Below are 14,040 nucleotides of genomic sequence, written 5' to 3' on the forward strand. Positions count from 1 at the left end.
CTCCATCTCTGGCATCCAAATGTGAATTAACCCTCCTCACTCCGTCCTCCACCCACAAAAAAGCCTCGTGACTTCTCTCCCCAGCCCAAGCTCTTCAAAACACTGCTGCTAAGTAGAGACAAATGGGCGCCCTAAATCTTTATGGCACAATAGGAAAATACCTCATCATTTTCATTGTATAACTCCCATTGCCGTAATCATAACATATCATAGAGCCCCCCCCCTTCTATTCCGTCTCTTGCATTAAGTCATCTTTACAGTGAGTTAAATGGGTGTTTGTTCATTAGTGGGATCATTAAGGACTAGAGAGACGCCTAAGTTTGCTGTTTGAGCTTTTATTGGCTCATACTGGATGGGTGTGTACATATGGCAGAGGACAATACACAAATAAAGGCGTTTATAGCTGTGCAAAACATGCATGTGGGCATTTTTGTATTGCTATACTTGTGAGGACCTGCATCGACCACAGTTAAATCACCAAAAAAAGTTTAACCACTTCCCTGCTTATCAAACCCTAAATCCAAAACCTCTGCATTGAAGAAAAGAATACGTCAGTTTTCTCATCCTCCTACTCTTGTGAAGGATTGTTGGTCCTCATAAGTATGGAAACACAAGAAACACACACACACACTCTTAAACTGTATAGCTGAGATATGTTTTCCTGCTGTGCAGCAACAGCTTTACACAATCTTCTTCCTCCCTGTTTCTACTTAAGCTTTGGATCCAGTCCGCGTTTTCCGATCCAGTTTGTGGACTGCCAGTTTCCGAGCCCCAGTAACGCACAGTGGTGCAGTCGGGGAGCAAGAAACCTGGAGGTCCAGGAAGACTGGATACGACTAAACGGATGACTGATGTGAGCAATATTCGAGATAAAGTCCAGGTGATAGCTGGATTATATGACAGCAGAAAGTGAAACTACGACTGCATTAAAGGGAGTGAGTTGCTCTAGTTCAGCTCAAAGCAGTTGACAGGATGTTGGCGCAAACAGCAAAAAGTGAATTAACTACTAAGTCAAAATCAAAGCACAGAAAGTCATTTGAAATTACTTTATTTTGTAAGAAAAGCTTGAAAATATAAGTGGTTAAGAGCACACAAACAATGTTATTGAGAAAACTAAATCATCATCAGTATGACTAGTATCATTATCATTGTTGTTAATCTACGTATAACCCCTGATTAGTAATGTAGCACCATGATTTGAAACCGTAAACAAGTACAATGACAAAAAGGAGTCATTTTCAGATCTTCAATTTATTTTCATTTGAAATGGATTCAAGGTAAAAAAAAAAAAAGACAATCAAGTTTCAAGAATACATAACCCCCTTCCCCATTCACATATAAAATTAAGGCCACTTTCAAAACTGTATGTCACTGTCCAGCAGGACTTTTTAATGACAATGTACAAAAACACATTCTTTACAAGTAGGACAACAACAATAATAATAGTATTAATCATAATAATAATGACAACATCATTTATAATAATCAGCACTAAAGACAATGATATAAAAAAGGAAAAGACAGTCGTATTTATTGCTTTACTCTCATGAGTGAAACTCATGCTTCATAAGGACTTAAGCTTTGGTTTTGTTTCCCTTTTATGGCCTGTACTGGCTCTGACATGTTACTTTAATGGAAGATTAGGGAAAACAATGACTATGCCATTGTGGTTTCCAAATACTGTATGTGTGCTAATGTGACTTTGTGCAACAAGGGGTAAGAAAGAGCGATAAAACACTCTTTGATACTTGAAGGAACATGCTAGTATGGGCGTCATGGAGATGCAGGTTTGAAGCAGGAATTCACAAGGACGCAAACACTGACCACTGACATAAACTAAAAATAAGACATTGAAAAAAGCTAAAACAAACAGCAAAGAGCTGGCGTCAGTAACCACGAGGAGTGAGGCCGAGACAGAAGGGAGGGAAAAAAACTGGAAAGATGGAATGGTTGAGAGATAGAGCAAAAGGAAACTGGCAGTGGTACGAATATTTTAAAATGCGAGTCTTGTGCTTATCCTTCTGCTCTTTCTCCAGTGTTATCTCTTTCTCTTCTGCTCTCGTTATCTGCGTTCAACATTTCCTTCCACTTTTTTTCTCCTTCCTTTCCTCTCTTTCCCTCCTCTCTCCTTCCCCTTCTACTCCGTCTACACCTTGTCCAGTAAAGATCGTTGGCAGTAGAGGAGTCGGCGTGGGGTACCATACCGACGGAAAAACACCAAGGCAGCCAGCGTTGCGATCACACACACCAACAAGAACAACGGCAACACTACCGCTGCTGCTCCACTGCCTCCACCTACCCCTTCTTTCTCAATAATGATCACCTCCGTCTCCTCATCCACCTCTGTCCCCCTGTCCCTCTCTCTTTCCCTTTCCCTTTCCCTCTCCCTCTCCCTTTCTCTTTCCCTCTCTCTATCTCTAGTTCTGTCCTTATCCTCCCGTTCCTTGTCCTTCTCCCTTTCCTTGTCCTTGTCGTGTCCTCCACCGCCTTTGCCTCCGTCAGTCTTGGGGTCTTCGTTGGCACAGCCCATCCAGTCACGAAGGGCTGACTTGGGATATCCGGGCTCCACACGCATTATCTGGTTGTTAAACTTCCAATACTTGTTGGCTTTGTAGAAGTAGGTGTGTGCTAAGGAGTTGAAAGAAAGAAATGTGAGAGACAAAACTTAACCGAAAGGGAAAGCAACTTGAACAGATGTGGGAAAAAAATATGGTTACATCATAGGGGCCACCCTTACCTTGGTCTTTGCTCATGAACGCTGCCTTGATATTGTCAGGCACTCCTTGCCACACACTGACAGCTTTTGGATAACCATCATCAACACTTCGCATGTCTTCGTTGAAACGGTAATATCTAAACAAGGAATAAGAGAGTAAAAGTTAGGAGAGGATCAGCTAGAGTGAGTTAATGGTCTCATGCAGAGCCCCAATTGACTTCACTAGAGACTTGGACATGAATACCTCAAGACTTGATTATTTCTAGCGTTAATGGAGGCTCTTCTCTTTGGCCGAAAGGATTTGGCACTTTACTTGAGACTTGTTCTGACACAAGTGAAACTTGATTTGGACCTGGTTCATGTGACTTGGGATTTGTTTTGGAGTTGGCTTGAGTGACTAAAGACCTGACCTGGACATACCCCGAAAGACTTAAAATTTGACTTGATCTGACAAAAAATAGAATTGACTTTGCTTGAATGACTTTAGACTTGACTTGTAAATGAACCCTAAAGCTTGAAAACATGGTTAAGTGTGTGTGTTTCTGTTGAGCTAAACAACCAGCCAGACCACAAAATGAGCTGCAAATAGCTGTTTCTGCAGAAATATGGGAGATGGATTGTTGTCAACTCTTCCAACAGTCATACTAAACCTGGAAACACCAAGGCAAGGAATAAAAGAGTTGCCTGGTCTTAGAGCATGTGCAATCTCAATGATTATGTGGGTGTCTGTTTGCACTGTAAACACTGACTACCACACTTTACCAAGCTGCTTTATAACAATGACTATGATGTAAATATGGGGAGGCTTAATGTTTAAATGATACGCAGGTTTGTAATTTAGGGTAAGTCAAGCATTTTAAATTTATGGGGTCAACATTCAAACATGTCTTTTGGCGGTGGTAACACAAAAGGATATTCGTTACAATCAGCAGTTTATAAACTCCAGTAGAGTTCCATTTCAGAATATGACACGCACACACACACACACACACACACACACACACACACACACACACACACACACACACACACACACACACACACACACACACACACACACACACAGATGACTAACTTGTTTGCTTTGAAGTAAAACGTCTGTCCAGTGGGGGTGTAGAAGAGACCAGCATCGATTCGATCTTTGGGAAGTCCGGTGCCCATTTCCTTTATATTCTTGGGGAAACCATCATCTAGAATTGATTCAGTAAACACCCAATACCTGTCCCCTGCAGAGAGAAGAAGACAGAAAGAACACACACACATAATATAACTGTAAGATATGCCTTTTGATTAGGATTGCTTTTAAAAAGGGAAATCGTTTAAATGTTTTTTTATTATACTGAACCAAGATTTACCTTTAAAGAAAACAAACTTCCCATCTTCCCTTTCAAAAGCAGCATTCACATGAGTGGGCAGTCCCCTCCAAAAGTGACCAATCGGCATGGGATATCCATCCAGAACATGGTTGTTGCGTACTCTCCAGAACCATTTGTCCTGAAAGAGCAAAGAGATTTGTTCACCCCCTGCGAGACTAACTGTCATTATCACAAGTCCAGAAAGGGTGTATGTGCTTACCTTGAACACAAACATTTCTCCTCTGAGGATGGCGATTGTGTCGAAGTGTCCATCACAGATGTTGGGGCCAAAGTGAGGTTTGTCTGGTGAATATGTGAGGTCGGGGTCGTGGTTCGGTGTACGAGGTGTTACAGGGGGGGGCTGAGGGCCTGATCCAGACCCTATATGAACAATAATGTATGAATAAGATTTGCTTTGACCTCATTTTTCACCTTTACACCTCATCCAGTGTTTGTCCTGTTAGACCAATTGCAATGTAATGATCCACCAATGAGAAAGAGATTATTGTAGCAGCAGACAACAGAGAGAAAACCAAAGATTACATGCATCATTGGAAAGATACATTTACTTCTACCTTTCAAGGTTTCAGTGCATGAATAACTTGGGTTAGGAAAACAGTTAGAATGTTTTTTTGATAGTGATTCAAACCTACCATAAAGTTGCTGTATGCCTCTGCGATCATCGTCAGGAAGAATGAAGTTCTCGGTTTCCATCCACTGGTAGAATGGAGCCATGATAGCTGAAGGGTCATTGGAGTGCTCCAGACCAAGAGCATGTCCCAGTTCATGGACCGAAACCAGGAACAAATCGTTACCTGAAACATTGGGAACACCAAATCACCATTTAATATTACTTTCAAATCATTTAAGTAATGGAGTTGTGAAATTGAAGCAGTTTGAGACAATGAGAACTGAATTAAATGGACAAAATGGCCGTTTCCTCAATTTGAAGTGACTCAGTTGCACACAATTACTTGTAACATTACAAAAGATAAAACCATCTGCTTCATGAGAATATGTGTCACATTCAAACAGCTGACAGTGCAAAGTCGTGTGTCACTTCTCCATTACTGCAGAATCAACATAGCCCAGGGCATAAACTCCCTCAAGTGTTCTGATGCAAGACTGGACCTGTTGATGCTTGAGTTTTGCCCACAACAGCAAAGTCCTGACTCCTAAAATAAACAGTAACTCCCAACATTTGTGTCATCAGTTTTAGGATAATCACATCAAAACCCCCTAATTTATCAAAATGTCAGTTTCGACATATTTAAAGGGCCTCACCATACAGATCCTTGTTTTTGATTGTCCATGGCTCGGCTGCGTCAAAGTGGGTGTCTCCACCGATACCACTAGAGGGGAAATAGGCATGTGCCAGGAAGCCTCCCTCCCCATCGAATGGGCTGCTGTCACCGTGGAAACCCTCGGCGAAGAAAAGCATGATGTCGGCAAAGTCTTCCACCTTGTCTCGTATGTAACTGTAGGGGATTTCTCTGAAACGTAGCGGGCTGACGCTCTCCCACACCTTGAAGGCCTTCCTGATGGCTTCATAGGTCTCGTACTCACCCACCTTAGGGGTGTAGTTCTGAATACTGTGGGATTGTGAGGGGAAGGGCGTGAGAAAGGTAAGACACATAGAAACATATTTAGACAAAGACAAAATCAAGCAAGACTTTTGCGGAAACATAGCGTGAGGTACTGATCCATCATGCTTCTGCAGCACACATTGCTGACTTACGAGAAAGTGATTTCATTCTTGGTCCACTTCAGGCCCTGGATGGCGTATCGCTTCTTCCTCAGGTTGCTCTTCAACTCAGCGCCAAACTTATCTGGCACTCCACAGCGCGGTCGCTTCATGGCTCTGCCAAACACAAAACATAGTTCACTCAACACACGGTAAGAATGACTCGTTTTATTTTTAATATTGACCCGTAGGTGAACCTGTTTGAAAAAAGCTGTGTGATTGTGCTCACTCAATGGTGTTGGGGTCAAAGGTGCCAGTGACGGTAAGGCCGTAGAACTTCTGCATGGCGCTGATAGCCGATGTGACTGAGTGAGGGGATCTGAGGGAGTGGGCCCTCATGTCCCCCGGGGGCAGGTAACCATACTGCTGCAGCCATGTCTTGAAAGCACATAACAAAAAGGAGACAACAGTGTGAGTCATAAGAAATAAACGTCATAAACAAGTCTCACCTCACATTTGTGGTTTAACAAAGCTGAGTACTAGATGAGGAACTACTTGGTGTGAAGTGTATCATGTTACAGGGACTATAAGTTTAGGATGTTTTTATACAACCACAGCAACAACACATTCCACACCGATGGCAAAAATACGGTCTCGAATTACATTGTGTGTTTTGAAATGTGGATATTTGGACAGTCAACAACATAATTTCAAGCACCTGGCATGTCTCCATTTAATGACTAAACACAGAAGCTCTCCAACCATCAGCAGTCTGCTCTCCACTGAAGACCATATTTGAAACTAAGGTAAACACGAAGAAAAAAAAAAGCCAAGCTCAGGCCCAAAACAGGCTTCTGACTAATAGAGTTCAGTTCAGTGCGAGACAGAAACTGAGCAAGGAAATCCCCCTCAGAGAGCTAAAAATTAACTTCTGTCGACATTGCAATCATTCTGTCAGCTACTTGTTTGCGTTTCACTGCAGATTGGAACACCCATCCCTGTTGTTGAGTTTGTACTTGAATAAAAGACGAGTCCCTTCGAAAACATATTATAATGGTCACTGAGTTCTTCAGGCCTCAAGATCTTTCAATCTCAGGTTAGCTTGACCTTACTTTCCCCTAGAAACTCATTTCACTGCGGTGCTGGTCTGACGTCTGGACATGGGCCAGCGGCTTCGCTCCGCACCTCTCCCACTCAGCTTCTTCTTAACTCTTTCCCTCTTAAGCTAGAGCCGAACAACAACACTGACGCTATTGTAAGCGAACTGAAAACCGAGACTGCTTAGATATTCTGGTACACAGCCATGTTGTGAGCTTGTTATGCACTTGTAGGATGTGTTGGATTTTTTTCTTGCACGCTAGGGCTTGATGGGACGTAACTTATTGTCATCTGTTTTGCATAGTCCTGATTAAAAAACATATGTGCAAAGTGGGTGTTTTTTGCTGTGGAGTACATTGAAACGAGAAAGCTAGGGAGTGTCCCTGGGTGAGACTCAAGCCTTGGGCAACCTCAGCCGATGTCTCCAGTGGAGCAGCAGCGTCAGTCAGTAATTTAACTGGGAATTTCTTCCTCGGTGCATCCAAACCTCAAAGTCAAACTCTTCCCCCCACGTCCATGTCTCTTTCTCTGCAATCATTGCTCCAGCCCTTCTCTTCTCTTCTTCCACATCCCTCTCTTATGGAAAACCCAGAGACTTGAGGGTAAATACTTATGAACAACCACACCCAGAGCAACTTAATTATTGCTGTATAGCCCATCTGCTAATCGTTGCTAAATGCGATGAAGTCAAAACTTGTTTCGTTGCTTGGTTTCAGCATTTTTCCACCTAAAATGTACAGTACAGAGCCAATGTGTGCAAGTAGTGCTGACACATGTTATCTGAATAGCTGCTCAGGTCTGTATGTTTTTACTCACGCATGACTTTACATGAATTTGGGCAGGAGTGTATGGCTGAATGGCATTTTGGAGGCCCTTGAAGGTCTAATCTCTCCCTCCTTTGGAGACATGGAGGTCTCAGTATTTAGACTTCACCCCTGAATGAGCCCTTTTCTGGTTCTGACTCACCCGTGGAGCTCCACTGGACACATAAAGACTCAGTGTTTCCCACAGTTCCAGCACATACACTGCAGCGGGAGAGTCAAATGCCAACTTTAGCATCTCAGAATGTGTTACACTCTGAATATAAGAAAGGGGATGATTGGACTGCACTTGAAACCATAGGCTCCTCTTTTTCAAATCCACTGTTTTCTTTTCTACAGAATCCTAACATTGCCCTCAGCTCAGTCAAAAGACCGCTGTTGAGAGACACTGAACACTTGTTTTAACTTTAATGCTCCCACGCCTCTTTCATGGGTCCCTCAGGTGACTTGACAAAGTCTTAGTCAAGTCACACCCTACTATTTTTAACCACACTAATGGCCTGACTAACTAAAGCAGTAGCAGGAAGAGGAGATGGTCACTGTTTACTGTGGCATAGGATGTGAGAGCCTAAGCTAATACAGTCCTTTAATGTAAAGCACTGGTTCCCAACCTCTTCAGTCAGTTGTCCCCTCAGCTTTGTCCGAAATCCTCATATCCCACTTTTATTGACTACCTATAACGATGTATACATTCATACTAAAACCGTTATCCATTGCTGTTGTCTATCTTAACCCTTGTTCCATTACTTTTAGCTAACTATTTTAATCGTTATTCCATTACTCTTGGATTTTAACAATTTATCCAATAAGCTAAGGAAATGTTAATCCATTAATTTAAGTTTAACTACTACTACAACTACGCCACAATCTTTCCACATCTACCCCCTGGCAACTGCTACAGTAAACCAGGCTGAGAATCACTGATGTAAAACACGTAAAAACTGCTGCATAAGCAAAAGTGTGTGCTAATCCACAGATTTAAAAAAAGAATCATAGACAGAGAGAAGCACAGAGCAAAGGTACCTTTAGGAAGGAATCCAGGACTTTGAGGTAAAGGGCGCTGACCGCTCATATGCAGCGATGTGAGTTTATTGTTTAATGGAAGATCGCAAGAATCAAACAACGGTTGCTATGTATGTCGGGTGGCAGGGTCCTCATTTTGTACAAGGTGACAGAGGGAGAAAAAAGAGATTACATTTGAGAGAAAAAGCAAGCCAGTTGTTCCGTTTGGTGAGCGCCAATGGAAAAAAATGTTGGTTGACAGCGATGGGAGTCCAACTAAGGCATTTTGGGTATCCAGCACACACAGCTCTTCATTACACATTCACAGTATTTCATCAGATGTGTGCTCCCACTACACTTACAACAGCTAGTTATTGGCTTGTTATTGTGTGAGTTAGTGTCTAGGGTTATTCAAGGTAACATTGTAAAATCCAACTTTTCAAATTCTTTATGTCTAATGAACATTTTGCCAGAGGCTATTGCTGTACTTTTAGTGAAGATATTTATGATGTTGCTGACCCATCTAGCCAGGAGCTCCTCAACTCAGCACATTTGGCTGTTAAATAAACCAGCTGCTGTCTATTAAAACAACCATTTTTTCTAGCCAACTACAATAAGACCCAGTGAGTGGCACACTATTGATCTGAGCCAATGTGATTTGAGCAATAGGGTAATCCCAAGCAAATCTCAATGGCAGGAATTAGCCTCCCTGAAATTTGGCTCATTGCTTGCTTGCTTGCTTGCTTGCTTTATGAACAGGAAATGAGTAAGGGTATTACCTTATTTCTTGTAACACCTCCCATTATACCTCATTGAGGCTGCTGTCAGGCCACCCACTGGTGATTTATCGGATGTGACTTTGTCTGAAAACTACAAACCCATCCTTCCTGCATAAAGTTACTTGTTTGACCAATCTCTCTTGAATCAATGCCAATTTTCTTTTGCAGCACAAAGAATAAGAGACAAATATCCATACAGGATGTGTGCTGGTCGATTTGATTTACATCCTGTACTCCACTGGAAAATTGCTTCATTTTCCAACTGTCCTTTTCCCAGATTGCATCACTCCCATTGCCACAATGCCCTCCTTTCTAGTCACCAACAGCCTTCTCACTGTCTTCCCTGCTTTGCCTTTATCATCTCATTTCATGTTCATTATGTTTCACTGAAGCCAATGACCTCAGTTTATAGCCATCCTGTGTGCGTGAGAAAAATATGTGCACATATTAAAGTAGTAGTTGTAGTAGTATTGTGTGTGTGTGTGTGTGTGTGTGTGTGTGTGTGTGTGTGTGTGTGTGTGTGTGTGTGTGTGTGTGTGTGTGTGTGTGTGTGTGTGTGTGTGTGTGTGTGTGTGTGTGTGTGTGTGTGTGTGTGTGTGTGTGTGTGTGTCACTGGCAGGTGGTTGCTGACACACCAAAGTGTTTTAAGCAGCGAAACAAAAGCCCATTTCCAACTTCCTGTCTGTACCACAGACCACAGGAAACGGCCTCTGCATCCTTAAACCCCCACTGTTCATCCCACCCACACGCAACCGTTCACCGAATTAGTCTGACTGTTGATTAAAACACAACCTTCTGAAGAGCAGAACTGGGAACTGATACGGGTAGCTCGTGGGTTTGTGGAGACAACATTTCACAAACATCCCCCTTTTCAATCAAGACAAAATAAGCAGTGGTTTTAAACAGTAAATGTCATATGTACTGAAGGTGTATCACTACATCAACATAAACCTATTGAACCCACACAATTTCCAGGGCACTTCCGGCCAAGCCGCCCATTCCCTTTACTGCAATTTTCTATACAAATTTGATCAAAGCAAATAAGCAAATGTGATTTTCTTCTATTCTCACTTTTCCGGCTGCTCTATTTGCTGAAATAAGTAGTTTGAAGTGCTAGTTCTGCCTAGCCTCATCTTATTTGTGTCTGCCATTGATTTGGCTTGCCGCAAAATATATTCAGAACTTGTCAAGCATCAAAGAGAGGCCAGCACATTTAGGTGAATGCATTGTTTAGTTGCAGTTATTGTAAAGAATTTAAAAAGAATTGATCAACTTTTGATTGTTAACACATTAAGTAATCGATTTGCATCCCTGGTATAGCCACTAGCTTAATTTATGCTACTTTAGAAACAACTCAATCATATATATTATATATATATAATTTGATGTATAGAGAAAAGTACATTTCTGTGTAATACTTGATTGATTCCTATTGGAAAATTAAGGCCTGTATTGTCCAGGGTTTAGAAATATTACTGATGGAACCAACCCCTTTAACATCAACATTGTTTTTGTAACTAAACAGAACATTTAAAAAAGATAGACGTTCAGGCCTCTTTGCTCTTATGCATGCACCCTTTTCAAATACACACACTTACTGGTGATACAAAAGGAAGCAGGAGTGAATGGGTAACATAACAATGTCCATTACTGAAACTTTAACAGAACTTCCTACTGTTCACATGCTTTGGGATGTGAGGCTGGTCGACATATTGCAGACAGAATTAGAGTAAAAAGGGCAGATTATAAAAGAAGAGGAACAACTGGAAAAGTCTCTTATCTACAGCACTTAGCTGGTACTTCAGCTCAGTGGGCTTTTTGAAGTCTTTAATGTTCAAAACTAGAGCTCAAGCTGTTGTTTTTTCGCAGCTGCCCATGGCTGGGATGCTGCAGAACCTCTCAGAATGTGAAACCCACCTCCCCCCAGTCCGCTGAGCCATAACTCAGGACAGATGTCAACAATTACATCTCCCCGGCCCTCTGATATAACTGTACCCAGCTATCAATCCCCCCTCCATTCCCACACAGAAAATGCCTCTGTCTCTGCCCAGACCACAATACAAACTCATGCATTTCTTCTCATTTGCTTTTTTTCTCTAGCTCTCCTGCTTTTGCCCTCTCAGCAATCCTCAGTGTTTTCACGAGCGCTATCATCATTATGGGCTGCTTCCTCTAACCCAGGGTCACAGCCCTTGCCATATCCCTGCGCCAACTACAGGCAACAGTTGAAATGACTATAAAATGCAGAGTTTAAACAAAGGCTTAACGCTAGTCATAAACAAACCATTGTACATATATTATGTGCATGCTTATCAAATCAAATTAGTTTTTTTCCATTCAGAGAATATGTGATTTGGATAGATTTCTCAGTCACTCATTTAAAATTTCTTTTAAAAAAAATTCTGTTTCTTCCGAAACTATTGATTTATTTATTGTGTTTTACCTGTTTTTTTGTGTGCCTGGTTTTAGAACTCTATTCACGTTTTTTTCTTTATCCCCAAACTCTGTAATTATTTATCTGACTTAATACATTGATTCTGAATGTATTCATATGACTTTGTTCCCGAACTGTGTATTTAGGTATCATACTTTACTCCTTGTAACTGGATTTACTTATCTGACTTTGTTCCCAAACTCAGTATTTATTCATCTAAATGTATTCCTTGAATATGGACTATTCAGCTGAGGTTATTTCCAAACTGTGGATTTCTTTTTATGGCTTCATTCCTCGATTATGGATTTATGTATCCATCTTAATTAATTGATTATGGATTTATTTAAATAGCTTTTGTTCTGTATAGCTTTACTTCTCGATATTAAGGATGTATTGTCCACCATGGCCTGTATTTCTCACCTGTGGATTGACTTGTCGCTCCGTCGCTCCCTGCGCGCTCAGCTCCCACGCTACTGCAAGCAGCAGCAGTCGGATAAGCGATTTGAGCTCTGGTGCCATCACTCGACTCTCCAAAAAAACAATTCAAAAACGCAAAGATCTTCCTGTAACTGTTTGCGCAATCTTCACTTTGATATTTGTCAAAACATTGTGAAAAACGTATCCCATAAATGAAAAACGGCACGACCAAGATAGCCTTTGCGCAAAGCTCAACACGTCTTTCCAGAAGACGTGCGTCTCTACAAAGTGTATCTTAAGTTACCTAAACCACGAGAGGTATTTGTCCAGTCTGTGCATTTTTCTCGCGTTTTGAGAAAGTTTTACCAAATAATCAGACGTTTTCAGGAGCAGGAAGTCTGAAGGAGGGGCTCGGGAGCTGCAGCCTGTGCGTGTTTTATGTCCAAATGGAGCTTGCGCTTTGTTCCAGATGTTGCAACCGAATTTGTTTTCGTGAGGCAGTCTTGACTCCTCGCTGTCCTGTCTTCTCTATCCTCTAGTCGGCTTATTTTTGATCACCTCTCCTCTTCCCCTCTATCACCGCTGCAGACGTGGTAGTCGATACTCCCCGGAGACTTTAGCTGGAAAGCAGAGGGTTGTAAACCTCCCCCTCCCAAATCCGCCCGCCCCTCTCTGACATAGAGGGCTGGAATCAACTTAGTGACCTTCGCATTTGGCTTGGCAGGGTTTGATTTTACCCTTCAGGCTGTGATTAAATGCCTTTAATGCTCCATAGGAATGCATGAAGCCGTTTTTTTCTTGCAAGTTATTGACAAAGCAGGCAGCTAAAAAGTACTTGAAGCAGAAAATAGTTCATTTGAATGTGCGTTCTTTTTTCGGGTATCAATACAGTTATTTCACCCCATGAAAAAAATCGTAAAATGAATCGGTTTGTTTGTGTACCACCTTCAAAAAATGTTGCCCTTGCACTTTACAGCACAATACTATATTGTTAAGATATTATTTGTATTGTGTTGAACTGTCAAGGTTTTAAGCTTAGGAAATTCATTAAAAGCTGCTTTTATCGGAGTATGTTTTATACTTAACAGATGAATACTGTATCTCACTGATTCTTAATGAGTCCTCCTCAAAAAGGCCCAACAGCAAACATTTGTCTTGAAAGGGGAATTGCGCCCTCTAATGCACACATTGCACATACATTTAAATACTTACATGAAATATAAGATCTTATTATACATCTATTCATGACAATGACCTCTATATACTTTTTGATTTATTTAGGAGGAAAACACAAATTAAAACTGTATCTTTGCAACGACATCTTGGTTTGGTCCCAGATAACAGGCTGTGTGTTCTTTGGAATGCATGTGGTAACACTCATTTGTTCGTTTTAATGGCAGCTATGGGTTGCACATGGCATAGGCTGCTGTGGGCATGTTGCCTATGTGTGTGCACTTGCATTCAGAGACATATTTTGTATAGAGTCAAATGTTTAAGACAGTAGATGTTTCTTTTACCAACCTTATGTGCGCTCATACTGTAGCTCAGCTGCTGTGTTGGCCACTGCTAAGGAAAGACAGCTGGCCTCCTTCACTCCCCTTGGTTGATGTGACACAAGAGAGGGTAGCTTTGATTGTATTGGTTGAGAAAATAAGATCAGTGACGTGTGACTAATGGCTGTCATGAGTAGACAAACAAGGCATGATTACGTGGAAATTAAATCAGTACACCAAT

At 41.6% G+C, this 14,040-nt stretch overlaps 1 protein-coding gene across 1 annotated transcript; it reads right to left on the reverse strand.

The window, feature by feature from the left end:
• Positions 1-1,032: 1,032 nt before the first annotated feature.
• On the reverse strand, positions 1,033-12,920 carry mmp14b (matrix metallopeptidase 14b (membrane-inserted)). The gene is made up of 10 exons (XM_063885868.1): positions 12,310-12,920; positions 6,045-6,193; positions 5,810-5,932; positions 5,356-5,663; positions 4,725-4,886; positions 4,292-4,452; positions 4,072-4,210; positions 3,792-3,942; positions 2,738-2,853; positions 1,033-2,628 (listed from the first exon to the last, which is right to left on the reverse strand). The coding sequence occupies exons 1-10, from the start codon at positions 12,406-12,408 to the stop codon at positions 2,147-2,149; spliced, it is 1,890 nt and encodes a 629-aa protein (XP_063741938.1). The 5' UTR covers positions 12,409-12,920; the 3' UTR covers positions 1,033-2,146.
• Between the last annotated feature and the right edge of the window lie 1,120 nt (positions 12,921-14,040).

The sequence above is a fragment of the Eleginops maclovinus genome, chromosome 6, assembly GCF_036324505.1.
Source record: "Eleginops maclovinus isolate JMC-PN-2008 ecotype Puerto Natales chromosome 6, JC_Emac_rtc_rv5, whole genome shotgun sequence".
In the NCBI taxonomy this organism is placed as follows: domain Eukaryota; kingdom Metazoa; phylum Chordata; class Actinopteri; order Perciformes; family Eleginopidae; genus Eleginops; species Eleginops maclovinus.

Excerpts from the sequence above, each read along its gene's own strand:
- mmp14b (XM_063885868.1), bottom strand. The coding sequence starts at position 12,408 with ATGGCACCAGAGCTCAAATCGCTTATCCGACTGCTGCTGCTTGCAGTA. Across the intron at positions 5,933-6,044 it reads TTTGACCCCAACACCATTGA|AGCCATGAAGCGACCGCGCT; the intron begins GTGAGCACAATC and ends TGTGTTTGGCAG. Across the intron at positions 4,211-4,291 it reads GAGAAATGTTTGTGTTCAAG|GACAAATGGTTCTGGAGAGT; the intron begins GTAAGCACATAC and ends TTGCTCTTTCAG.